The sequence below is a fragment of the Mastigoproctus giganteus genome, chromosome 4, assembly GCF_048544385.1.
Source record: "Mastigoproctus giganteus isolate SK-2022 chromosome 4, ASM4854438v1, whole genome shotgun sequence".
NCBI classification, from domain to species: Eukaryota; Metazoa; Arthropoda; class Arachnida; order Uropygi; family Thelyphonidae; genus Mastigoproctus; species Mastigoproctus giganteus.
The window spans coordinates 29,259,506-29,286,413 of NC_143578.1; the positions used below are offsets into that span (position 1 = coordinate 29,259,506).

At 39.4% G+C, this 26,908-nt stretch overlaps 1 protein-coding gene across 1 annotated transcript in view; it reads left to right on the forward strand.

The window, feature by feature from the left end:
- Positions 1-26,908, forward strand: part of LOC150086504 (nuclear pore membrane glycoprotein 210-like) — a 185,977-nt gene that overhangs the window by 137,493 nt on the left and 21,576 nt on the right. Inside the window, exons 26-30 of the mRNA XM_090372185.1 lie at positions 1,677-1,818; positions 12,365-12,427; positions 16,338-16,514; positions 17,629-17,709; positions 26,328-26,459. Coding sequence (XP_090228311.1) covers positions 1,677-1,818; positions 12,365-12,427; positions 16,338-16,514; positions 17,629-17,709; positions 26,328-26,459 — 595 coding nt within the window. The remainder of the gene's footprint in view (positions 1-1,676; positions 1,819-12,364; positions 12,428-16,337; positions 16,515-17,628; positions 17,710-26,327; positions 26,460-26,908) is intronic.

The window sequence follows — 26,908 nt, forward strand, 5'->3', positions numbered from 1 at the left end:
TTGATAGTGCTACATTATCAGTGTCAAACTTATTTGACTATAATAAAGCACAGTAGGATAATTCAAACTTTTAAACTTAAGCGTGTAGCAGGGAGGCCTTAGTACATATTAAGCAAATAAAAGAATATTATTATATAACTCATATGTAACTTGAGATGGATTGTGGGGAGCATCTACCTGGGGAGAAAGCGGTCACTGAGTGCTAGTCTGTTATAGTGAGCTGTGAGCGTGGGAGCTGACCTTAGTCCGGGTAGAGGGATCCTCCAGCCACACAGTTCCCAGATGCTTGGCTCCGAGACTATTCCGGTTGTCATCTTGACAGTGAGAACAAGGCATTTTTCAAATACAAGATCTGGAAGTCGGGCAAAATTAAGTGACATCGCCATCGCAGTTGTCCTTTGCTGGGGTGGACAACGATGTTTTTGTGTGATCCAACGAAGGAGCCAATATTCGGGCAGAGTACACGCGCTTGATATTGGTAGGGGCCACAGACCCCCAAATTTCTGAGGCATATAATACGACGGAGTATACTGAGGTGTATATGTACCGACGGGTCACATCCAGATCCCTAACATGGAGCAGTTGTTGTTTTGTGGTCCAGCGCATTTGACAGAATTTTGCTATGAGCTTGTCAATGTGGGGGATGAAGCTCAGTTTATAGTGAAAGACGACTCCCAAGTCTGTATGCATCTTCACCACTGGAAAGGGATTGCCGTCTAGAGAAGCTTGGATTTCAGTGGGTTGGCACTTCAGAGAAAAGACAATTTGGGCTGATTTGGCAGGGTTAATGAGGAGGCCAAATTGATGGAGATAGGATCCTAAGTTGTGTAACTGTTCACTGATCTTTTTATTGATGTTTGAGAGATGTTCACTGGGGTTAATCTGAGTATATATCTTAATATCATCGGCATAGCAGAGTATGTCTTCTCTCTGTTGCACAAACGGAATAATAACTGCAGTGTAATGCTCCGGAGAGGACTCCACCTTGGGGAGTCCTTGAGTTTAGACAAGCTATCCATAAGTTGCGATACCCAATTCAGATTTTGAAATTCAAAATCTGAATTGGATATCGTAAAAGTATTTCAAAATATCCTTACTAAAATGCATACAAAACACTATCTTATTAGTCTGGGTATGGTACTGACCTTGATATACATTGCATTTCAAATAATACGATATCACATTAATGAGGATATACTATATGTGCCATAAAGATTTAGCTGGGGTCTTTAGTGACAAGAGTGGTTAACTTAATTAATGTTATTACACAAAAATCTTAGATATAAATCAGTAGGGTACATATATCTGTTCTTCTTTATTTTCGTAGATTAGCAGCAGCTGTTTTTGCTACACCAACCAAATAATTGAAATAAAAAAATAAAACTATCTGTGTATCTACCCATGTAGTTACCTATCCAGCTGACCTTTGAAATGTCTTCTGTTTATGACATACCTTTTCTTTTGTTTACTTGATATATACATCTGTTTTTCAACACTAATTTGAAAACATATACACATAATTTTTACATTGTACATTGAAAACCATCCTGTTATGCACAACATTTTGACCCATGGAATTTTGTTATAGGCAGGTTTCTATTAAATTGTAAGTAAAGGTGTTATAAAACACTTTATTATATTTATATATCATAATGTAATTATGATTTACTTTATAGACTGCAGTTTCCTCTAGAATCACATCAGTATCAAGCTTTCTACACCATACAAGGCTTGGCACTTGGACAAACTAGCCTTACCTTTGCTGCAACTACACACAAAACTGTTCATTCCTTTACAAGTGAACCTCTCACCATTCAGGTAAAAATAAACTAAATGATACTTAAAGTTTTAAAGATAAAATCTAAAATATTTATTTTTGCATGATAATCAGAATTGAGAGCTAGACCTGTAGGATAGTCCAGTGCATGTGATCACTTGGGGTTTTAAATACCCAATAATGTAAGCTTCTGGTAACATTATATGAGGGTGGTTCAATAAAGAATCGTCCTCACCTACTTCCACATATCGCAGAGTCATGATATTTTGTGTGAATATCATCGTACATATCTCTGTACTAAAGGTGTAAAATTTCAGCCCTGTGTCTTAATTTGTTTTTCTCTTACAAAGCTGAACGTGCGATGAAGTACCATCATGGACAAAGTTGAAGCTAGAGCTGTAATCCGGTATCTGTTCTTGAAGGGGAAATCTCGTAAAGAAATCCACGAGGAAATGACTGCTGTATATAAGGATGAAGCCCCATCCTGTGGCATTGTGAAGCACTGGCATAGACAGTTTAGGTGTGGTCCGACATTGGTAGAATCTGAGCCCATTCCAGGTCATCCCCATTCAGACATTGATGACAGCACAATCAGAAAAGTGGAGTCGTTAATCATTGAAGATCGCCGGATATCTGTGCGTGAAGATTAGTGTGAGCTCTGTTGAAACAGTTCTTCATGTCCAACTCCATTTACGAAAATTGGGTGCAAGATGGATTCCCTGATTATTGACTGGTTTCCAGAAGGCTGATCGACAACAGAAATCACGAGTTGTTAGCCCTGTGCCAAAAAAAAATGAGGAATACTTTTTCTCTCATCTAATCACCAAGATGAAAGTTGGATACACCATTTCGACCCTGAAAGTAAAAAAGCAGTCCTTGGAATGGCAATATCATGGTTCCCCATCCCCCAAGAAGGCAAGGGTCCAGGCATCAGTAGGAAAGGTCTTGCTGACAGTGTTTTGGGATGAGAAAGGTGTAATAACGACTGATTACCTGCCAAAAGATAGAACAATTACAGGTGCCTATTATGCCAAATTACTCACAAAATTACAGGAGAAAACCAAAACATATAGGTGTGGCATGCTGTCCAAAGGTGTGGGAATGCTTCAAGATAATGCCTCAGTGCACACTTCTGAAATTGCAACAACACTAGTGACCACTTATGGATATGAAATACTGCTCCATCCAGCCTACTCACCCGATCTTGCACCATTAGACTTCTTCATGTTTCCTTCCCTCAAATCATTTCTTCTGGGGACCCCCTTTCCTGACGACGAGACACTCATGTCTGCAACAGAGTCATGGTTCAAAGGCCAGCCTCAGCACTTCTACAAAAATGGTATCCGTAGCCTCATCCATCGATGGGATAAATGTGTAAATCTGCATGGTGGCTATGTAGAGAAGGACTAAAACCTGTGCCAAGAATCAACAGGCTAACACCTCTGGAGCTAGGTCAGGGCAATTCTTTATTGAACTGCCCTCGTACATTTAAAAATTTTCTTGACTTATTACTAAATACTCTCCATGGCAAATTGTGGGAACACTGCTGTCAGTCATTGACTGACTGACTCATAACCATGTCCCCTGTGCATTAGAAGTGATACAAGATGGTGTCACATTCTGTTGCCCCCCTTGCAAAATAATACTGTATCATCAAATATCTGTTAAAAGAGAAAGTGAATCCAGCTGAAATTCTCCACAACTAAGTGCACAACAGGAAGCTGCCATCGCATGCAAGTGTGATTGGTGCAACAAGTTTTCTGAAGGCTATGAAGAAGTTGTTAACATTCTGCATGCTCATGTGCAGTTGACAGCCGCCACAGATGTGAACATTCATTGCATTGATTTACTGATTTTTGAAAGCAGACAAATTAAAATATAGACTGATGTCCCAAAGGATCCCCCATCATCCAAAAAATTTAAGGCACATCCTTCAACCAGCAAGATTCTTCATGCATTGAGAAGCAGCTGCTCTATACACATCATTTGCTTCTCAATGATGTGCAACTTGCACATCATTGAGAAGGTGTGGAAAACTGTCACAGGACTCATTCTGCTGGAAAATCTTGAACCTCCCTCATATCATATTTAGTATCTGCTGATAGACGATAAAAATTCAAAGCAGATTATACACTCAAGCACAGCATCTTGAATTTGTTATACAGTCAACCTACTGCTTTTTCTATGCTGCCAGCTTCATGCCTTGGAGTGACATTATAAGTGTGGTGATTTTTATATGTGCATTTGTAATAAATAAAAGGCTAGATTAACCTTGAATCATCCTTGTATGTGAATTCATAGGTATTGAGAGCTAATAACTTACATTTCCCCTAGATTTTAACCATTTGTTTAACATTATTTTCTATATAACATTGGACTCGTGAATGGACACTAACTTTTTCAGTGGTGTATATGTAGCTCTACGTTTTAAATGTGTAGTCCTTGGAAAATACGTGCATAGATTTATGTTTCAAACAGCCATATCACTATAACCATTCAGAATTGGACACCTGTTTATATAAACTTTTTTCTTTGGTTTCCAGTCGTGAATAGATCCTGAAAGTGTGGCCCATATGTTGTGAAATATCATGTATACAGTTTCACAAATATATAGCTGAGTTAATTCACTACACATGAAATAAAAACAGTGTTCTCAATCAATGTAGAAACCACTTAGAGGCATCTCTCAAGTTGCATACATAATGTGTTCCTGTAAACTGTTGAATTGCTGTGGAGTTTTCAATAGTAAAAAATAAGCAAACATGTACTTAATATGAATAAACATTTACTAAATATGTGCTTGCTTATTGGCACCTCCATAGCCAGGTGGGCAGGAGCAGCAGTGCGTAGCACACGCTTCTTGATTAGACCGGGGTTCGAGCCCATGATCACCAAATACAGAGGATGCGGAAAGGTCAGGAAATGACCACCACATATCCCCGGAGCAAACTGGCCTTAGTTGCTAATGCTCTTAAAAACCAAATAAACAAAACGACAAACAAAACAAGCTTGCTTATTCTTATTTTATTATTTTTAACCATTGAAATCTCTATATAACCATTTTTTAAAATTCAAACAGCCATAGCTCTATTACCATTTGTAATCAGACCCTTTTATATAAACCTTTTTCATTGTTTTCAGGTCCTGAATATCCTAAAAGTACAGCCCACATTATGAAACACCCTGATCAAGCAGTCTCAGGTGGAGAGAGTAGGGGAACCACCTCTCAAGTTATTCCATTTTTTTCAGCCCACACAACATGAGATTAACTTGTGAACAAACAAACACTTGTACAGACATAATACACAGTGATGCAGTATTCTCTAAGTCACTGATGCACCTAAACCCAACAACAGCAACAAGCCTTTTACTAAGTATTGTCAAAAGCCTGTGGCTTCTTTGCACTATTTTGCTAATTCTAATTCTTTATTATTATTAGCAAGGGTGGGCTGAAAAGTAATGCTTTTCATGAACTTGAGTACTACTGTGTTATGGGAAGTGCAGGTAAACATCACTTGTAAGATGGAAGTAAGCATGTAGGGTCCTATCTGACATAGTAGCCCACACATTAATGAGCAGTTGCTGCTGATGTCTTCTGTTGAGTGTCATGAATTTTCCCCTACTAAGGTGTTGAAATTATGGAAGCCGAATATTGTATCTTCTGTGAAACATGATTCAACTAGAAACATATTAGCTGGTTGAAGGATATGACCAACCTGTGTTTGAGTGGACATCCCTTTAGCTCTTATGGGTTGTTTGTGATTAATATTCTCTCTAGGTTCTCCAGCATCACTCTGTTCAATATAACACAGGTAAAAACATGATAAAAATGATATTTAAAATTCTGAAACATTTGATACAGTCTGTCCTCGTATAGCACGATAGTTGTGTTCCTAGAAACCCTCGTGCAATGCAAAATCGTGCAATATAAACAACAGGCCCTATGGGAAAAGTGGGGTTAGGTGCCGACCACCCAAGATTGAACACACATTTGGAACCAAAACATTACCAAACACAATAAATAATCGGGTAATTTTAATCGTTATAAAATACTTAAGTATTTTATAACGATTAAAATACGTAATAAAAAATATTTTTTTATTTTTATTATAATATAATAAATAAACAATATTTATTTTTTATTATATTATAATAAAGTATTTTTAGTATTTTTTAATACTAAAAAAAAGTATTTTTACGAATAAAATGCTTACATATTTTATTATGTAATAAAATATTGCTAATGCTTTTGCTTCTATCGTAAGCAAACTTGTTTTTTGTTTGATTTTCTATCCAAACAGATGACAGCCGTTCCATCTCTTCCATTTCTTGTGTCTTAATCTAATGGCTTTTAATTACACTTTGAGTTGTTCCCGCTATGAAAGTTGTTTTTATTTTCTCCGCATTCTTTGTAATTCTCGGCGTTGCCTCATTTAGGTCTGTAGCACGTGCAATATCACACGGTCTTTCATTTCGCTCAAAGCGTTTCACAATTTCATATTTTTTCTCTATCGACAGAGGCGGACTGGCCATAAGCCTTACCCGGGAAATCCCTGTGGGCTGGGGGCCGGTGTGATTTTAGCCATAAACCGTAGTATGAGGCCACTATAAATTTTAACGAAACAGGCCTACGCGCTCTGGATTCATTGAGGAATTTATTGTAGCTTAAACACAGAGCGTACAGATAAAGCAGAAATATATGAGCTTTCGGCTATATGGTAGCCTTCGTCAGAATTAAAATACATGAATGGCAGTTGGAATGAAGATGTGCACTGCCAGGTGCGTGAGACGCGAGGTTTAATTGTTTGTTGACGTCTGTGGCTGTGACGCATGATGACGTGGCCAGCGCTTGTCCAATGACAGAACTACTGACTCTGTGATCGGGTTGACTTGGTAACCACTGTTCCTGTTTAAGGATTTATCCGAAGATTTTATATTTAATGATTCCAACCAGGTACGCTTTAGGTAATGGTGGGATCTGTCTACCACCACGACATCGCGGTGTGGGTCGATGTCGTGGTGGGTTGTCCAGACATGTTCGGCGATAGCTGAGTGTTCTATATCCGCTAAACGGATCGCTCTTTTGTGCTCCGAGAGACGTTTCTCGAGTCGACGTCCAGTCTCTCCGAAGTAGCAGCTAGTGCAGTCACGGCAAGAGATGCGGTAGACTAAACCGCTCTGCAGAAGGGTGGGGACAGGTGTTTTCACGTTGGAAATGAAAGAACGCAGTTTCCTGCCTGGGAGCTGGATGCACTTTATTCCGTGCGTTCTCAGGATTCTGCCGATCTGTTGTGACAGGTTGGGGTAGTATGGGATGAATGCCCTTGTGGATGGCTCGTCACTGTTGGTGTTGTAGCTGGTCGTCACGATGTCACGTGTCTGTAGATCACACCTGTCGAGGACGTCAATGGGGTAGCCACACCTCGTAAGGTCTACTTTGACCCTAGTGACCTCTTTGCGTCTTTCATCAGCGGAGCTGGAGTGTGTCCAGGCGCGAGTAAGCAAGGTTCGGGCCGTGGAGAGGAGGTGGCCTCGCGCGTGTGCTGACCGGAAGTTGGTAAACTGGCCAGCACACATGGGCTTACGATAAACTGTAGTCCTCAGGTATGTGCCTTCACGTCGGACAAGTGTGTCTAAGTATGGTAAAGAGTTGTTCGACTCCAGCTCAATCGTGAATTTTATGAAGGGCGATAGTGAGTTGAGGTATGATAGAAGTCGCTGACCTGAGTCTCTAGGGATGACCACGAACACATCGTCAACATAGCGACACCAAAAGGCGATGTGATCAGGTGCGTGTGCAAACGCACGTCCCTCTAACTCCTCCATCACGATGTTTGCTGTGACTGAGCTGACCGGGGAACCCATGGCCGTGCCATGTATCTGCTGGTAGACTGAGTCATTAAATATGATCGCACCCCCTGTTAAGCACAGTCTGAGGGCGGTGGAAATGTCATCGGGTGTGAGACCAGTTCTTTCGTTGAGGGTTCTATCATTGTCCAAGAGTTGTTTTGCACAAGAAATGGCAAGTTCCACAGGGATGGAGGTAAAGAGCGATATGACGTCGAACGATGCCATAACTTGATTCTGCGAGATGGATACAGTGCGAATCCTCTCTATGAATTCAACACTGTTGGAAACGGTGTGGGTGGTCTTGCCAACCAGAGGAGAAAGAAGTCTCGAGACAAATTTAGACAGCTCGTAAGTCGGTGATCCACAGCAGGATACAATTGGTCTCAGTGGTGTGTCTTCTTTGTGCACTTTCGGTAGGCCGTAAAACCGTGGGATCTGACATCCGGAAGCACGGAGGTGATTACGGGTTGACTGTGTGATCTTCCCTTGCTTCAGCCAACTGTTGACGAGGATATTCACCTCTGATTCCCATCGCTCTAAAACTCTGTTGGGGTTGATGGTCAGGGGTTTGTATACAGTAGTATCCCGTAAAAGTAGTAGCGCTTTTGCCATGTAATCAGTGTGATCCATTACAACCGTACGGGGGCCTTTGTCTGCCGGTAGAATGACGATGGACGAATCCTGTTTCAATGCCTTGAGGGCAGAGAACTTGTACGGTTGAGGTTAGAAGAGACGGGGCGAGCACGGTGTAGAACTGCTGCAGTCTTCAAGCGGATTGGGTTGGCTACATCTTCTGGGAGGCGTGATAAGCTGGCTTCCACACCTAAGGCGATGTCGGTGATCGGCGGGTGCTTAGGAAGAACGGCAAACGTCATGCCAAGAGTCAATAAGTTTACTTGGTCCGCAGATAACTGTTCAATACGAAGTCCGTGGAATTAGTGAGAGGGGTATTACATTGGCTGCGCAATTGACGGGATTCATTAATCAAATTACAAAACTTACGTTTCTGTCGGGTACAATAAAGATCTGATTCTCTGATGGCCTGGTGACATAAAGTGTTGACCACATCGGTGTAAACGGGATCGGGAATCAGAGTCTTAAGGTCGGCTAGTAGGGTTGCCTTGCTCGCTGAAGCACGTTGTATGTCATGATGGAGGCAGCCGATCCATATACGTAGGGTTTTGAGGTACGAAACCTCAAAACCCTACGTATATGGATCGGCTGCCTCCATCATGACATACAACGTGCTTCAGCGAGCAAGGCAACCCTACTAGCCGACCTTAAGACTCTGATTCCCGATCCCGTTTACACCGATGTGGTCAACACTTTATGTCACCAGGCCATCAGAGAATCAGATCTTTATTGTACCCGACAGAAACGTAAGTTTTGTAATTTGATTAATGAATCCCGTCAATTGCGCAGCCAATGTAATACCCCTCTCACTAATTCCACGGACTTCGTATTGAACCTAAGCAGCAAACAGTTATCTGCGGACCAAGTAAACTTATTGACTCTTGGCATGACGTTTGCCGTTCTTCCTAAGCACCCGCCGATCACCGACATCGCCTTAGGTGTGGAAGCCAGCTTATCACGCCTCCCAGAAGATGTAGCCAACACAATCCGCTTGAAGACTGCAGCAGTTCTACACCGTGCTCGCCCCGTCTCTTCTAACCTCAACCGTACACAGTTCTCTGCCCTCAAGGCATTGAAACAGGATTCGTCCATCGTCATTCTACCGGCAGACAAAGGCCCCCGTACGGTTGTAATGGATCACACTGATTACATGGCAAAAGCGCTACTACTTTTACGGGATACTACTGTATACAAACCCCTGACCATCAACCCCAACAGAGTTTTAGAGCGATGGGAATCAGAGGTGAATATCCTCGTCAACAGTTGGCTGAAGCAAGGGAAGATCACACAGTCAACCCGTAATCACCTCCGTGCTTCCGGATGTCAGATCCCACGGTTTTACGGCCTACCGAAAGTGCACAAAGAAGACACACCACTGAGACCAATTGTATCCTGCTGTGGATCACCGACTTACGAGCTGTCTAAATTTGTCTCGAGACTTCTTTCTCCTCTGGTTGGCAAGACCACCCACACCGTTTCCAACAGTGTTGAATTCATAGAGAGGATTCGCACTGTATCCATCTCGCAGAATCAAGTTATGGCATCGTTCGACGTCATATCGCTCTTTACCTCCATCCCTGTGGAACTTGCCATTTCTTGTGCAAAACAACTCTTGGACAATGATAGAACCCTCAACGAAAGAACTGGTCTCACACCCGATGACATTTCCACCGCCCTCAGACTGTGCTTAACAGGGGGTGCGATCATATTTAATGACTCAGTCTACCAGCAGATACATGGCACGGCCATGGGTTCCCCGGTCAGCTCAGTCACAGCAAACATCGTGATGGAGGAGTTAGAGGGACGTGCGTTTGCACACGCACCTGATCACATCGCCTTTTGGTGTCGCTATGTTGACGATGTGTTCGTGGTCATCCCTAGAGACTCAGGTCAGCGACTTCTATCATACCTCAACTCACTATCGCCCTTCATAAAATTCACGATTGAGCTGGAGTCGAACAACTCTTTACCATACTTAGACACACTTGTCCGACGTGAAGGCACATACCTGAGGACTACAGTTTATCGTAAGCCCATGTGTGCTGGCCAGTTTACCAACTTCCGGTCAGCACACGCGCGAGGCCACCTCCTCTCCACGGCCCGAACCTTGCTTACTCGCGCCTGGACACACTCCAGCTCCGCTGATGAAAGACGCAAAGAGGTCACTAGGGTCAAAGTAGACCTTACGAGGTGTGGCTACCCCATTGACGTCCTCGACAGGTGTGATCTACAGACACGTGACATCGTGACGACCAGCTACAACACCAACAGTGACGAGCCATCCACAAGGGCATTCATCCCATACTACCCCAACCTGTCACAACAGATCGGCAGAATCCTGAGAACGCACGGAATAAAGTGCATCCAGCTCCCAGGCAGGAAACTGCGTTCTTTCATTTCCAACGTGAAAACACCTGTCCCCACCCTTCTGCAGAGCGGTTTAGTCTACCGCATCTCTTGCCGTGACTGCACTAGCTGCTACTTCGGAGAGACTGGACGTCGACTCGAGAAACGTCTCTCGGAGCACAAAAGAGCGATCCGTTTAGCGGATATAGAACACTCAGCTATCGCCGAACATGTCTGGACAACCCACCACGACATCGACCCACACCGCGATGTCGTGGTGGTAGACAGATCCCACCATTACCTAAAGCGTACCTGGTTGGAATCATTAAATATAAAATCTTCGGATAAATCCTTAAACAGGAACAGTGGTTACCAAGTCAACCCGATCACAGAGTCAGTAGTTCTGTCATTGGACAAGCGCTGGCCACGTCATCATGCGTCACAGCCACAGACGTCAACAAACAATTAAACCTCGCGTCTCACGCACCTGGCAGTGCACATCTTCATTCCAACTGCCATTCATGTATTTTAATTCTGACGAAGGCTACCATATAGCCGAAAGCTCATATATTTCTGCTTTATCTGTACGCTCTGTGTTTAAGCTACAATAAATTCCTCACTATAAATTTTCCCGGGTAAGAATTTTTGATCCAGTCCACCTCTGTTTATCGATATTGCTTTTTTTCCCTCTCTCTCTGAATCTGCAGTGTCTTCGCCAGGACGCTTCCTTTTCACACCTTTTAAGTATTTTACTCATTTTTAGGGAATAAAGCACAATTACAAAACGAGGAGGCACGGTTAATACACATAAACAAAGCGCGCGTGTAGCAACTGAATAAACAACACCGTAAAGGCCGAGTTACACTATTAACACCTACCATAAAACAATAAAAACAATTTTCAGTTGCGTTTCTGCTAGTGGAATCTGTTATAAACTGGTAGTAAACTCGATCTAATTGCATTTGCGATTATACCGATAGCTGGAATTGTGTTGGTTTTTACGTTATTATGGTGAAATGTGTTTCCCCTTCACTGATATAAAACACATAAATACATTTTCAGAATCTTCTTCATTCCTATCATGTTGCGTTCAGTTGGGGTGATTCCGCGTTCGACTGCCATTTCTTGTAAACACAAAGGCGAATCGTGCATAAGCGAATTCGGTTCGTGTTATATAAGATAACGTTCCCCTATTTATAAATCGTGTATGATCGAATTCGTGTAATGTAAACATGTGTTGTACGAGGACCGACTGTATTTGGACTAAAGATGGATAATTCCCAAGAATAAACTTTTGGAGAATATTCTCTACTCACATCACCAGTTTTGATGGATTTAATTTTTGGAATTATGCTAAAAAAAATAATAAATAAATAAAAATAGCATATAATCATGTTTCAGGAAAATAAGACCATTTATCATAAATAAATTTTCCTTTTTTTTTATTGTTTTGGATTTGGAATTATTTTTATTATAAATAAATACTCCAATAATTAATGATAAAATTGATATATAGACTTTTTTTTTAGAAAGTTCATATAAATCTCATATAAATCATTCTGTTGCCAAAAGGATGAGTATTTAAAATCCAAGAATTATTTTTAAAAAAGAATTGCTAATAAAAACTGTGCTTCTGCATGTCACTTTTCCTTTTTTTATATTATTAAACATTGTTAAAAAAGTTAAAAAGAAAATTAAAGAAAAAATTGATCATTTATAATTTAAAGTTTGCATTAAGAATGCTTTATTATATTGCAGGTGTTTCCACCTCTTGATTTGATTCCTTCAAACTTAACGCTGGTAACTGGTGCAGCATTCCAGGTAAGTGATTTTTCTTTCAAACTTTAACCCACTTTACTGTAAGTAGCAAATAGCTGTGGTATTCATTTTACTTCTTCACTTCACATTCTTGTTACTTCTTCACTTCACATTCTTGTTACTTCTTCACTTTATACTTTATTATGTGAAAATAGCATATTGTGACTTTCTTTAATATTTAGTCGTCTTTGAATGAGACATGTTCATCTTAAACAATACTCAAATTTGTATACAGGATCACATTTTTATTGAGAATAATCCTGACCTCTGACTTTTCTTGTTGTAAGCATATTACAGATATTGCTTCCTTTTGTTGAAAAAAAAATTAGGTTTTTTCATTTGTTCTCAGTGCTACTTTCCTTGTAAACCAGCTAGTGACTAGAGTTTCTAAATCTACCTTACTATGCATTATTGTTTCATGATTAATGATTCCTCACTTACAAACTCGCTCCATTCTCTGCCACGCGGACATTCATCTTCTGTTGCATTTTCTCTAGGTATTTCAATGTCACTGTTCTTCTGAATTAGTATCCGTATTTTCATCTCTTCTAAACAAGCCTGAACTAATCAATGCCCATTCACAGCTCAACTTTAAACTCACCGAGGTGAATTGTCCTCTTCCTCATTTATCCTTATACATCTGTTTTCTATGATGCATTAGGGCTTATGCTTCACAATCATATCTCATATTCACAATATGAGATATGACTTAAACGATGCCACTTTTGCAAATAATTTTCTAATCTAGAATTGGCTGTGTACTAATATGATGCATTTGCATTAACTTGTACATGACATCTGTTTTCTTTGAACAACCTTTGTTCATATTTAGTAAAAATTATAATATGCAGAAATTAAAGTCCGATGTCAGTGACTGGACTTGAATTTCACACAGTACTCCAGTGCTGTGTAAAATTCAGTACCTTTCATGTTTGTGATCACAAAAAAAATATACAGTGAAACTTCCCTTTAACGGACAGCCATGGGGAACGAGAATGTGTCCGTTAGAGAGAAGTGTCCGCTAACAAGAAGTCTGAGGGAGAAAAAAAAAAGAAAGAAAGAAAAATCGTTAAATGTTTAATGTAAAATTAAATAAAATATATACAGATTTTGAACAATATTTTTGTAAATAATATACATACAATTGTGCTATGCATATTATGACTTTATCTTAAGAAAAATACATACAGTAATCACTTATTTTCTTCTGCACCTTCTTCCGGCTGATAATTTTGTTTTCAACATTTGTTTGGAGTGAAGAAACCATCGAAAGTCCTTCAGTATCTTCTTCAGCGGCGAAAAACATTTTTAAACGATTGATTTGTATGAGCGCTTCTTCTATTTTCGTCGGTGGTTCGTCATTAATATGTTCTTCGACAGAATGACCTCCTTCCATTTCTTCATCCTCATGAGGAACTTCTTGAAAAATATCGATGATAATGTCGTTGATATCTAGAGCACCATCTTCTGTAGTGAGGTTCGAGTCTATATCTTTGTAGCCAGGGTCACTTGTAGCGGAAGTATCGTACATTATCAATAGATGTTGAAGTTCTTGTTCTTCTTGGTACTCCACATTGCTGTTCACAACTTCAATTTTTGCGTTTGAGAAGCCAGACTTTACAAAACAGTTCACAACAGTTTGTTTTCTAATCGCGTTTACTGAAGAGGAAATCCATTGAATCGCATCTAAGATGCTGAGTTTCTTTGCAAGCTCACTTGTACATGTTACATCGTTCATGTTTGCAATGAGATGTCTTAAAACACGTTTTCTGTAGTGAAGTTTAAAATTTTTTATTATCCCTTGATCCAAGGGCTGACACTCTGCAGATGTGTTTGGTGGCAGAAAAAAGATTTGAATGTTGGACAATTCAATGTGCGGGTGAGATGCAACATTATCCATGAAAAGAATAATTTTTCTGTTTTGACGAATCATGTTTTGGTTAAAGTGACTTATCCATTCGCTCATGATATTTCGTGTCATCCACGCTTTTTTATTAGACTTCCAGTCAACATTCAAAAGATTCAACTTTATGCCCTTGAAACAATGAGGATTTTGTCGTTTTCATATAACAAGAGGTTGTTCAAAGTCTCCCAGCATATTTGTACACAATAGTACACTCAAGCGTTCCTTAGAAATGTTTCCGCCCTGGCACTTTTCGTTTTTTAGACTCATTGTTTTTTCAGGAAGAACTTTAAAAAAACAACCCTGTTTCGTCACAGTTGTAAATATCCTTAGCTTCAAAATCACAACATAAATCTTCCAATTTGACGGTCCACTCTGTTACAACCCCAGTATCAACAGATCCACCTTCACCACTTACGGTTTTCCAAGAAATTTTATGCCGAGTTTTGAACTTGTCTAGCCATCCCACAGAAGCTTTGAACTCATTTACTCCCATAGATTTCGCAACCTCCAAAGCCTTTTCCCTAATAATAGGCCCATTAATGGGAATTTTTTTAGCACGTGCGCGACAAAACCACTCATACATAACATTGTCAATTTGAAGTCCAACAGTTTTCGGGAATGATTTTTGAACCTGATCATTTCCGTGTTGCCAAAATTGTTTGAGCAGTTAATTTTTTTTCTTTAGGATGTCGTTTACCTGCGTCTTCCCGATTTGTAAAGTTAAATGTTTACGAGAAGACATTGTGCACTTCACACGACACTGAACAAAACCAAAAACTGAAACTCAAAAGACGAAAGGCCGACAACCCCCCCACACGCACACACCGAATTTGTCAGAAGTTTTACACGTGCCTTAAAATTCTTGAAAAAGGGTTTAGAACCGCGACGTAAACCTTGATAAAATTCAGAGAATCGGAAATAGAAAATAAACACACGATTGAGGCAATACGTGGAAGAAAAGTTCCTAGAAAAGGGGCCGTGAGCTCGCCCGCTGTCCGTTATGGGGAGATCAAATTAAGTGCTAATCTAAACGAAACAGTGCAGATTGCCTGTCCGCGTCCATTACAGAGAATGTCCGCTAGACAGAAGCTGAAAACACGTTAAAACCAATAGAGGTGAGTTGGGGAATTTGAAAAATGTCCGTTAAAGAGAGGTGTCCGTTAGGAGAAGTTTCACTGTATATGTTCCAGGAATTCTGTCTGTGTGTGTGTTTTGAAAGCAATTGTAAATTTATTAAAAATAATCCAGGAAGCCATTTGGCTCTACTTTCATCAAAGCATCCCCTTCACTTTGTCAGAATTTCTGAAAGTGCTAGCATCGTCAATTGTTTTGTGCTTTAAAAAGGGGGAGGGATTATATTGATGAGTGAGGTAAATGCTCTGTCACTGTTATTCCAGGTCTAGTGAAGTGCTGTTTAGCCGAAGTGGACCTGCATACAAGTGCATTGTTGTGTAACAAACCCAAATCCCCTCCCTCAAGGTGATAAGATATTTCATCATGCAGCTGTTTAGTCACAGTTCATGCTGTGGTATGAATTTGAAGTGAATGATGCACTTGTGCCCAAAAAGGAACATCCAGCACCACTTTGGCCCCTTATTGTCTTACGAAATACTTGTTGTGTTTCATCAGATCCTCACTGTACACTCTCTATAACCCACTTTACTGAGCTTCAAATGACTCTTTTAATAGCACGTAAAATTTTACATCATTATTCATTTTGCTATCCATCATCTTTACTTCTAAATGTGTTGTAACTTGTATATTAACTTCCAGATAAGCATATCAAGCAAGATACAGTGTTTTCTCACTATTTCATCTCTAGAAAATTTATTATGATATATTTCTGGGTACTTTTTTGAATGTGCCTTAGGAAGAACTTCTTATTTATTTATTTTTATTTTTTTTTGTGTGTGTGAAAATTTCAGTAAACAGAATATATTTTAAAAGAAAACAAATTTTTCAAGTTTATTATCTTCTTTTCTGGTAAAATTATTCTTACTCTGGTAGGTAATGTGCACTGGTGGACCACAGCCACAGTCAAGCATTGAGTACATTATGAATGCACAGGATATTGCTTCAGTAACAACTGCTGGAGTGATTACTGCAAAAAAATTGGGCAAATCAATTTTGACGGCAAAATCAGTTGGCAAAGGAAAGAATGGCCAAGGTGTTATCTTTTCTCAGGTAATTATACTGATTTTTTTTCTACCACATTATGTATTGAACATTCCTTTGTTTTGAAATTTTATTAAATATTTAACAGTTACTTTTTTAATTTTTTTTTAATATAATTTCACTTCAGACTGTTTGTATTATTATCAAATTTGAATTTGTATTCTACTTTATATCTGTTATATGGAAATTAACATTCTCTTTGGTGTTTAATGCATTTTGTTCTTTTACTGTTTTGTTTCACCCATGCTCTTCACTGCTGCACAGATTCCCTCACAGTCACTGATGCACACATTTTTTAGTTTGCTCACCTGAGTTGTTAACTTTATGGTGCAATTAGCCTTGACAGACTCCTCAACAGAGTCTGTCACAGTGTATGAAATGGAAGTTATGAAATGCTCCACACAAAGTTTTATTGTGTGGAGCATTTCACATAGCCCCCTTCCAGCATTATTTTTAATATCCTTACATTTTAGTTATGGTTTAGTTCTTTAATCATTTTTTATTATTTTGAATGGTAAGCAGAGCATAAAAAACGAATAGTTCAGTTATTCTTTAGTCCTTTTTTTTATGATATGATAAGCATTTATTTTTCAATTTACTTTTGCTTTATTCCACTTATTATTTGAATAGTACATCATGATTTCTCTGTTAATGCATTCAAAAATTAGCCCAGCAACAATTTATAACTGAGAGGTTAAAAGAAAGATTAATATCACCTTTGAGCGTTTACATTTATGGTGAAATACAGTACTGAAAGGTAGGTGGTAAGTATTATTGAAATTATCTTAATGAAACAGCTTCAGAAGATCTTTAAAGAGAAGATTTTTAATTTATTAAGCGTAAGGAAACATAAATATGATTCCAAACAATTTTACTTTAATTTACGTGGAACTTTTGGGAAATTATGCTTTCCATTCTGCAGCATGAATTTCACACTCAGTGTATGAAGAAGGCAGGAGACATTTCCTCAAAACCTCTGTTTAGATACAAGTTAAGTCAATGAATCAATATTCACTTTCCTACAGAATAAGTTATCAAAAATTTTACAGTGATATTTAAAAGGACAAGTTCTTAATTTGATAAGAAGATGTATCATTGACATTATTATATATTGTTTTCTTAGGATGATGCAAACATACATGTTGTCATGCTTCGAGGAATAAAATTGCAAGCACCATTGACCCGTATGAAAACTGGAACAGAGGTATTTCAACCAAAGTTTATTTATTTATTTATTGATTTTTTTTAATATTATCAGAAAAATCTAAAGTTGAAGAAAATGTTATTATAAATATTAAATTTGATCATACAAAAATTCAATATTGGATTAAAGTGCTGGTGACTTTGATTCTTATTAGTTTTATTTATATTAATATTAGTAAGGCCAAATGATGCAAGGAAGTGAGCTTTTCTCCATCAGTAAAAAAATAAATAAAATAATAATAATAAAAATTTAATAGACTATTCATTCTCCCTTATGTCCCCATGAGGGAGAATAAATCTTCCACATTAATTTACTCAATCCCTTTAGTGCCTTATACACCTCAATCAGATCTCTTTTTTAATTAAATTTAATCATAAAAATTCAGTATTGGATTAAAGTGCTGGTGGCTGTTTGATTTTTCTTAGTTTTATCATCATGAACTTAATCCGGCTGTGGTCTTGATCTTGCCGTCATTGTCTTGATCGATCCACATCTCTCTTGCCTGTAGGAGATGGGGGGAAACCCCTGGTGCCGTTTGACACTAAACACACTTGCCTGTAGGTTTGTAGTTAAAGGCTACTTTTGGGATCCGGTTTGGGTTCATTTTTTCTGATACCGTTTTATGTCATTTACTAGGTTATCTACTTTTAATTTCTCACGAATATCTGAATTTCTTTGATGACCTAGTCTTGTAAAGCCTAATAATGGTCTTAAAAATCTCATTTGTGCTGCTTCTAGTTTTTGTGCATCTTTCTTATTTATTACCCAAGTCTCACAGCTGTAGAAGAGAGCTGATTTTGAAGTGATGTTGTGCAGTTGTCATTTGTTTTCCAAAGTGGCATTTAATCGTTCCATTAATTTTATTATATTTTTGTAGTTTAGTGTGGATGTCTTTTTTAGTTTTATTTAGTATTAGTAAGGCCAAATGATGCATGGAAGTGAGCATTTCTCCATCAGCAAAAAAATAAATAAAATAATAATAATAAAAATTGAAATAAAACAGAATATTCATTCTCCCTCATATCTTACTCATCATTTTACTCAATCCCTTTAGTGCCTTATACACCTCAATCAGATGTCTGGTTGTCAAACTCTGCAGTCCAAGCCATTCCTCATATGTGCATCAGTTTGCACTTTTCACCAATCTGGTCACCTTTAACTGAATTTGTTTTTGTTTTGTCACCTTTCTCTGTCTTTTTTTAAAGGTGATTTGGTCTTCAAACCTGAATACAATATTCTAAATGTGTACTAACCATTGCCTTGTAAAGAGGGATAATGATATCTTTCTTCCTACTTTCCAAGGTGGCGCATCCATAGCCAGGTGGGCAGGAGCAGCAGTGCGTAGCACATGCTTCTTGATTAGACCAGGGTTCGAGCCCGTGACCACCAAATACGGAGTATGCGGAAAGGTCAGGGAATGATCTCTGCATATCCCCGGAGCAATATGGCCTTAGTTGCTAATGCTCCTAAAAACTAAATAACAAATAACTTTCCAAGGCACTACAAATCATAGACAGGACACATCTGCCTTCCTAGCCACCCACTCATAGTAGGGCCCACTCATATGGTGGGTTAGGTTCCAGACCACTGCCGAAAAATGAAACATAGCCTTTTTTTTTTTTTTTTTTTCATGCATATAAAAGCCTAACAACTTGTTTACACTATCATATGCTGTAAACAGACTAATTAACAGACAATAAAATGGTGCCGACACCCTTCTCAGACTCTGTTGCTGAACCCGTCAAGCCGAAAAAGCAGAACAAGTGCCAAACATAATGAATATGGATATAATTGAAAACCACTGTATTAGCAGAATGCCGAAAAGCAGTGCCCTACTGTATGAGCCAGTGCAGGTCAGTGTTTATTATGTCTGTAGAAGCTCTTAGCTTGTCTGAACATAAATGGGCCACGCTCAATGCGTGGCCCATTTATGTTCAGGGCGAAAATCTTGGAATACATTGATGAAGGAAAACTATACCTCACCACGAGACTGGTCAACTTATAGAAATCTGAATGGAAAATATCAAAATCACTATACTATTGCAGAAGTCAAATTTTAAACAACATAACAGTGATTGTCTCATGTCCCACAATGGTTTCTTGTAGGAATTCTGATTTTTTTTTTTTTTTTTTTCTTTTTTTAAACTATCTTTTATTATTTTAACTTCATACATTTCTTGGACAGAAATAGCAGTGGGGATGAACTGTTTGTACATGAAATGTAAGAGCGGTTTATTAATAAATAAAAAAGGCAAAAAAAAAAAAAGCCTTGAAATGCTTTTAAATGCTCATAAACAGCTGATTATCTTAAGCTTAACAAGGCTTTTGCTCGCCTGCTGTACATAGGTTATCTTGAAAATTAAAGTTGGACGTTCCACCTTGCTATTAATTTGATAAAAGAATTAGCTTAAGCTAGTAAACTGACTCGATGCATGCTACATTTTCTACTCATTTGGTAATAATGTGAAATGAAATTTTCATACTTTTTTGCTGGAAATTTACAAGCATGATCATTCAGTAGAAAATCTGACAATGGTTAGGCTTGTATTCCCACTGATTATTATTTCTGTATATATATTGTCATATTTTAAATGCTCATTCCATAAGTCCCATAATATCCTAGCAGTATTTATGTTCAATTGGCTTTTATTATTTCATAATTTGCATTGACCAAAGTGGTTCTCCATTGCGCATGAGCCAGTGTGTGAGGGAGTGCCATTATGCATAAAAGTTATCTGTTCCAAGACTGTTTATTGCATCAGGCATATAGTTGTGACATTCCATATTACTATGCTGTGATGGTACTTAGTAGTGGCCCATTTATGAGGACAAAGCATTGGTAAAAAAAAAGTAAGATCCACACATTGTCTATAAAGCAACAACACTTTTCTGTGATTCTTATTGTGAAGAAGCATCTTCAGCATGCATTATGAATATTTAAACATGTCCATAAGATGCGACTTTCTGTGGTATTTCTGGACTTGCATTATCAAGTAGACGATGCAGTTATCTATATAGGAAACCATAGCGAAAACCCACTACACTGATTCAGTTTGCTATTTAGGGCAAATAACTTCTCTGGATAAAGGGATGGTAGAGTGAGAGAAGACAAGAATGATTATTAATGGACACTGCTCTTCATGAACTAATGTTATTAGTGGACCCAGGGCTCAATGCGTGGCCCATTGTTGTTTTTTATATTTATTAATGATATTGATGAAGGTATATCAGGCTTCATTAGCATTAGTAGAGGCATATGCTGCAAGAAAGCAAGCTTATGCAGCATCAGCCAAAAGAAAAAGAAAAAAAAAAAAAAAAAAAACGCTCCCAATTCACTCCTCTATTCGTTCCAAATACCTGTCCAGCTCAGCCTTAAATTTATTTAGGCTATCAACTTCCACAACAAAGGATGAAAGTCTGTTTCACCAACCAACTACCCACTGGCTAAAGGCAAACTTCCGCACATCTATCCTACATCTGTCTTTCCTCAATTTGAATTTATGCACTCTCAGGTGATTATTCTGAGCAAGAGGAAGAATCCCATCAGCATTGAGTATGCTCAAACCATTCAAGGCTTTGTACACCTCAATCAGATCACCTCGCAGATGCCTAGTCTCCAGATACTGTAATTTGCAAAACTTAAGCCTTTCTTCGTAAGAGCAACCCTTTGTTCCATTCACTAATCTTGTTGCCCTTCTCTGTACTCGTTCCAACAGCTCTACATCCTTCTTAAAATGAGGCCTCCGGACCTGTATACTGTGCTCAAGGTGTGGCCTGACCATTACCTTATACAAGGGGATAATCACCTCCTTATCCCTGCTAGAAAAATTCCTGTATATCATTGACAAGACAGATATGAAGTTTTCTGAGCAGTCTGCACTGCTCAGAAAACTTCATATCTGCCTGCACAATTATCCCTAGGTCCTTTTTGTTCTCTACCACTGTCATGTAGTATCACAGAGTTGATACATCACTCTGGGGTTACTGCTTCCCATATGTAGTACTTTACATTTGTCAATGTTAAATTTAATTTGCCACCTCTCAGCCCATTTGTTCAACTTTTCTTGATCCTGTTGCAGCAGCATACTGTCATTAGCGTCCTTAACCACCCTGCCAACCTTCATGTCGTCTGCAAACTTGGACATTAAGCTTGACATACCATCATTAATATCATTTATAAATACAGAAAACAACAATGGACCCAACACTGAACCCTGAGACCGATATTATAATAATAATAATAATTTTAAAAAAACATTGCAAAAGTTGCTCCATTTGACTTACCTTCCCCAAGGTCGGAGTTACGGCTGAGGTAGGTAGTGGCGCCATCTGGTATCACTCGCGAGAACTTAAAAAACCACTGGACATAAGCCAAAGTTAAACAAGTCCACCTCTATAGATGGATGATGTCGCAGAGAAATATTAATCATACTGCATCGTGTGGCGCAGGATAAAGTCACTCGCGTTCGGGCCTTAGGCAGAGGGGTCAGCTCGAAAAGTTGGAGACAGTGGAGCAAGTGGCGCTGTCCCCGTATGGCTTCCACAAGAGAAGGGCAAGACCATTCAGTCCCACCAACTGGAAGTGCTTCCTGTGCAACCACCAGTGACCACCCAGGAAGGAGGAAGATGCCAGTGCATGAAGTGGAGCATTGAAATGAATACATACATCATGTGCGCATACTATGAAATAATCAGGCCAGAGGCTGATATGACAATGTACAGGTTGCGACTACATACCAAGTGGTTGGAACGATTCCCGAATATTCAGGTCACCAAACAGAAATTAGCGGACCAAAGAATGACCATCGTCACAAAGAACCTAATAGCTCCTGCCATCTTGGAAAAAATTCAAGCAGGATGTGAGCAATCAACTACAAAGAACAAAGAATATGGTCAATATGGAATCAGAGGAGGAGCAGCATACTATGGAACCAGAGGAGGAAAAGCAAAAAAGAAATACAACCCAGAGTAGCTGAAGTGGAAAGAGACAAAGTCATATTATCCAAAAAAGAAGATGATTGGAAGGCGGCCCTAACAGAATTCGAAGGAATGGACCCCACACGAACCCACGTGATACCTAAGCAGAGGCCGAATAAAATCTTGTGGAGAGTAACAGACCACCTCAATTGGCAAATAATACCACATTACCTTGACAACAATGGTTGCAATGCTGGAGGCTATCTACACAGCCGTATATTGTGCTACCATAGCAGCCACTAGGATTAATGGAAAAGAAACAAGAGACCAGCAGCAGAAGAACCGAAAACAGAAGAAACTGCCAGCTTGGAAAAGAAGACTTCAGCAGAAGATAGAAGAATTAAGAGTCAAGATAGGTCAGTTGACCCAGTACCAACAGGGTAATAGAAGTAAGAAATTAATTGGAAAGGTGAAGAGCATCCTCAAGAAAGACAGCATCCACAGCAAACATGAGACCAGAAATCAGAGAATAGGAGAATACTTGAACACACTGAAGCAGAACCTCCTTGCACTCAGCAAGAGACTATGCCATTACAAAGAAAGCTCCCAAAGCAAAATAAACAACCGAATCTTTGATGAAGACCAAAGAGCCTTCTACAGGAAACTGGGAGAAGATGAGAAAGCAGGAAATTGACCACCCAAGAAGAAGACAATCAAGGAGTTCTGGGGAAATATCTGGAGCAGTGAAGTAAGACATAACAGCTGAGCCTCCTGGATAGAAGTAGAATGGAAGAAAACCAAGGACATAGAAGAGATGAAAGCCGACCGGGCTAGCCGAGTGGGTAAAGTACCTGACCGGCAACCCAAAGGTCGCGGGTTCGATTCCCGCCTCAGGCTTGGATCAAAGTACTGCAAAAACCTTGGGAGGTGCAATATGGCCACAGAAGCCGATGCGCCAACAACTATCAAAAAAAAAAGAAGAGATGAAAGAGTGGGAGATTTGAGAAGAAGAAGTAAAACAGTCGATCAGGAACACTTACAACTGGCGAACCCCAGGAATTGATAACCCCCACAACTACTGGTATAAGAAGCTCACTTGCACACATAAGGCACCCAGAGACAATCCCAAAGTTTCTCACTGAAGGAGTCACACATCTGAAGCCTAAAGACGAAGATACAAGAAACCCAGCGAAATATAGGCCAATCACCTGACTCCCAATTATGTACAAGATCCTGACCAACTGCATAACCAAGACGATATCAGACCACTTAGAGAGTCAGAACATAATGGCTGAACAGCAGAAAGGATGCAAGGAGTAATTAACCATAGATGCCGCAGTTATGAAGCAAGCCTACAAGAAGCACTGCAACCTGTAGACAGCCTACATCGATTACTGCAAAGCCTTCAACTCCATACCTCATAGCTGGCTAATAGAGACCCTGAAGATCTACAAGGTCAATCCGATAGTGACAAACTTCCTAGGAGCAACAATGGCGAAATGGAGTACCACCATTAAGGTCGAGAACATCACACCCAGACCAATTCCCATCAGAAGAGGAATCTTTCAGGGAGATGCTCTGAGCCTACTGTGCTTCTGTCTAGCGCTCAACCTGCTATCCAGCATGCTTAGCAGCAAGTGTGGATATAACCTCAAAGAAGGAAGAAAGAACCTGTACATCCTCATCCACCTGATGTACATGGATGACATCAAGCTCTATGCGGCAACAGAGAAGCAACTCCGGATCACCGAAGAATTGAGCAAGGACATCAGGATGGAATTTGCTCTAGACAAATGGTAGACCCATGCACTGCACTGCACTGCACCAGGGAAAATTAGTCAACCGAAACTACCAGCTGCTGACTGGTAAAGAGATCGAAGCTATGACAGAAGGAGAGACCTACAAATACCTAGGGATGATGCAGGCTCAGCAATTAGAGCACAAGGAAATCGAGAAGTGCCTGACCGAAAAATATCATCAGACTCAGAACCCTGCTGAAAGCAAAATTGAACAGAGGGAACACAGTTAAAGCCATAAACACCTATGCAGCTCTGGTACTAACATACTCCTTTGGGGTCTTAGATTGGACTAACACCGAGCTAGAGGATATCATGTGAAAGACAAGGACAATGATGACCAAGAGCTGCCAACACCACCCGAAGTCAGCAGTGGAGAGACTAACAATAGCTCGGAAAGAGGGAGGAAGGGACCTGATAGAGCAACAGAAAACAGCGATAGTTAACCTGAACGAACAACATAGCACCACTCTACCAGGCCATAAGGAAGATAGATAAGTGGCATACCCCACTCAACCTAAGTGAGAAGTCCCCTCCCACCCAGACAGCACAAGAAACAAAGCTAGAAAGATGAGCAAAGAAGATACTCTGTAGCAGACACTACAATGACCTCCATCAAGATCACATCGATAACATTGCTTCCAATGCATGGCTCACAAGCGGGACACTCTTCCCTGAGACTGAAGGATTCATGCTGGCCATCCGAGACCATGTAATCAACACCAGAAAATACATTGCAAAGGAGCCTGGAATGTCAGATGACACGTGTCGACGATGCCACCTGGCCTCAGAAACAATCCAACACATCACAGGGAGGGGAGGGGGGGATTACCCAGATTGCATACGCTCATAGACAGGACTGCATAGCCAGGATAATACATCAGAAGCTAGCAAGGAAATACCTGTTGATCAAAGAAAGTGTACCATACTACAAGTATGAACCCCAGGCAGTACTAGAGACCCGAACCCACAAACTGTACTGGGACCACACCATAATAATGGATAAGACCAGACCGGACATAACCCTTGTGGACAAGATGGAAAAGGCTACCTACCTGATTGACATAGCAGTGCCCAACACTAGCAATGTCCAGAAAACCCATGAGGAAAAAATTAGGAGGTACACGAACCTGAGACATGAGATCAAGGAGATGTGGCATATGCAAGAAGTAACGACCATCCCGATCATTGTGTCAACCACCGGTATGGTGCCAAAGACCCTACATAGCAGCAATAGGTCTCCCAGAGAACACCTACAAGGAACTCCAGAAAGTCGCAATCCTGAACACCTATAGGATAGTCAGAGAGTTCCTCGACCAACAGTAACACCAGATGTTACAACCACCCTGTGTACTTGGTAGCAGTACCTGTCACAGAGTGGAATCCCCCAGTCGGGGAGAAATAATATAAAAGCAACAATAATAATAACCTTGAAGGGGGGTCCAAACTCTGGGGATCTGCGATGATTATGTAATTACATGATCTGTTATAAATGTAATCAGATATTTCAAGTTCCTTTGCAAATTATGTACAGCTTGACTTGAACATAACTGTGGTTAATATGCACATCAAAATTTGCATTGCTGCTTTGCATGTGATAATTCTTCACAAACTCATTATGTTATATTCTTGTTATTGTTGATGTGATGATACTGCCACAGACAGTGGTGATATAAAATGGAAGAATACCTTTATACAATTTTTTTAGAACAGATCATTGACAAAAAGCTCATACAATTTTTTAGCTTTCTGCAAGTAGGATGCAAAGCTTTATAACATTGAGCACTGGATACCTCTCACCTGTTATGCTACGTGACTATATTAATATTTTACCATTCTGTTACTAATTTTTATTTGTATTCCTTTTTCAAAGTTCATTTTATCATTGTTAATTTTTTATTTCAGATGCCAGTATTTGTTGTTGGCCTGAATGAACATGAGACTCCATTTACTTTTGGAACTGCTTTTCCTGGACTTCACTTTAAGTGGTCAGTTAATAATGAAAAAGTTGCATCAATTGAGACAGTCTACAAGCATGTAAGATATAACACTGTTTATTTCTGAAACAGATATGTGTAGATATCTGAAATGTGTAAATATCCTTCTTGTTAAAATGGGTAATAATCTACATCTCCTATTCAAAATGACATTAAAAGTATATCCACCTCTAATTTAATTTTAAGATAAAAATTTCTGATGTATACATTTTGCTTTTCAAATTTAAACTTAAAATTATGTTCAGTTTAAAGAAGAAATTTTAATGGAAATTTTACATTCATTTCTTATTTAAGAATGTCATGATTGTAATCATAATATCTACTAACCTTTTCTTACTTACTAAGAGATATTGACCAAGATTTAGACCTAAATGGATGTCAGATATACTGATGAGACTAGTGACAGAGAAGAAGTATGCATGGGATGATGACAAATTATCGAGGGACACAGAAGCTCACAGTAAATATAAACTAGTCAGCAATCACGTT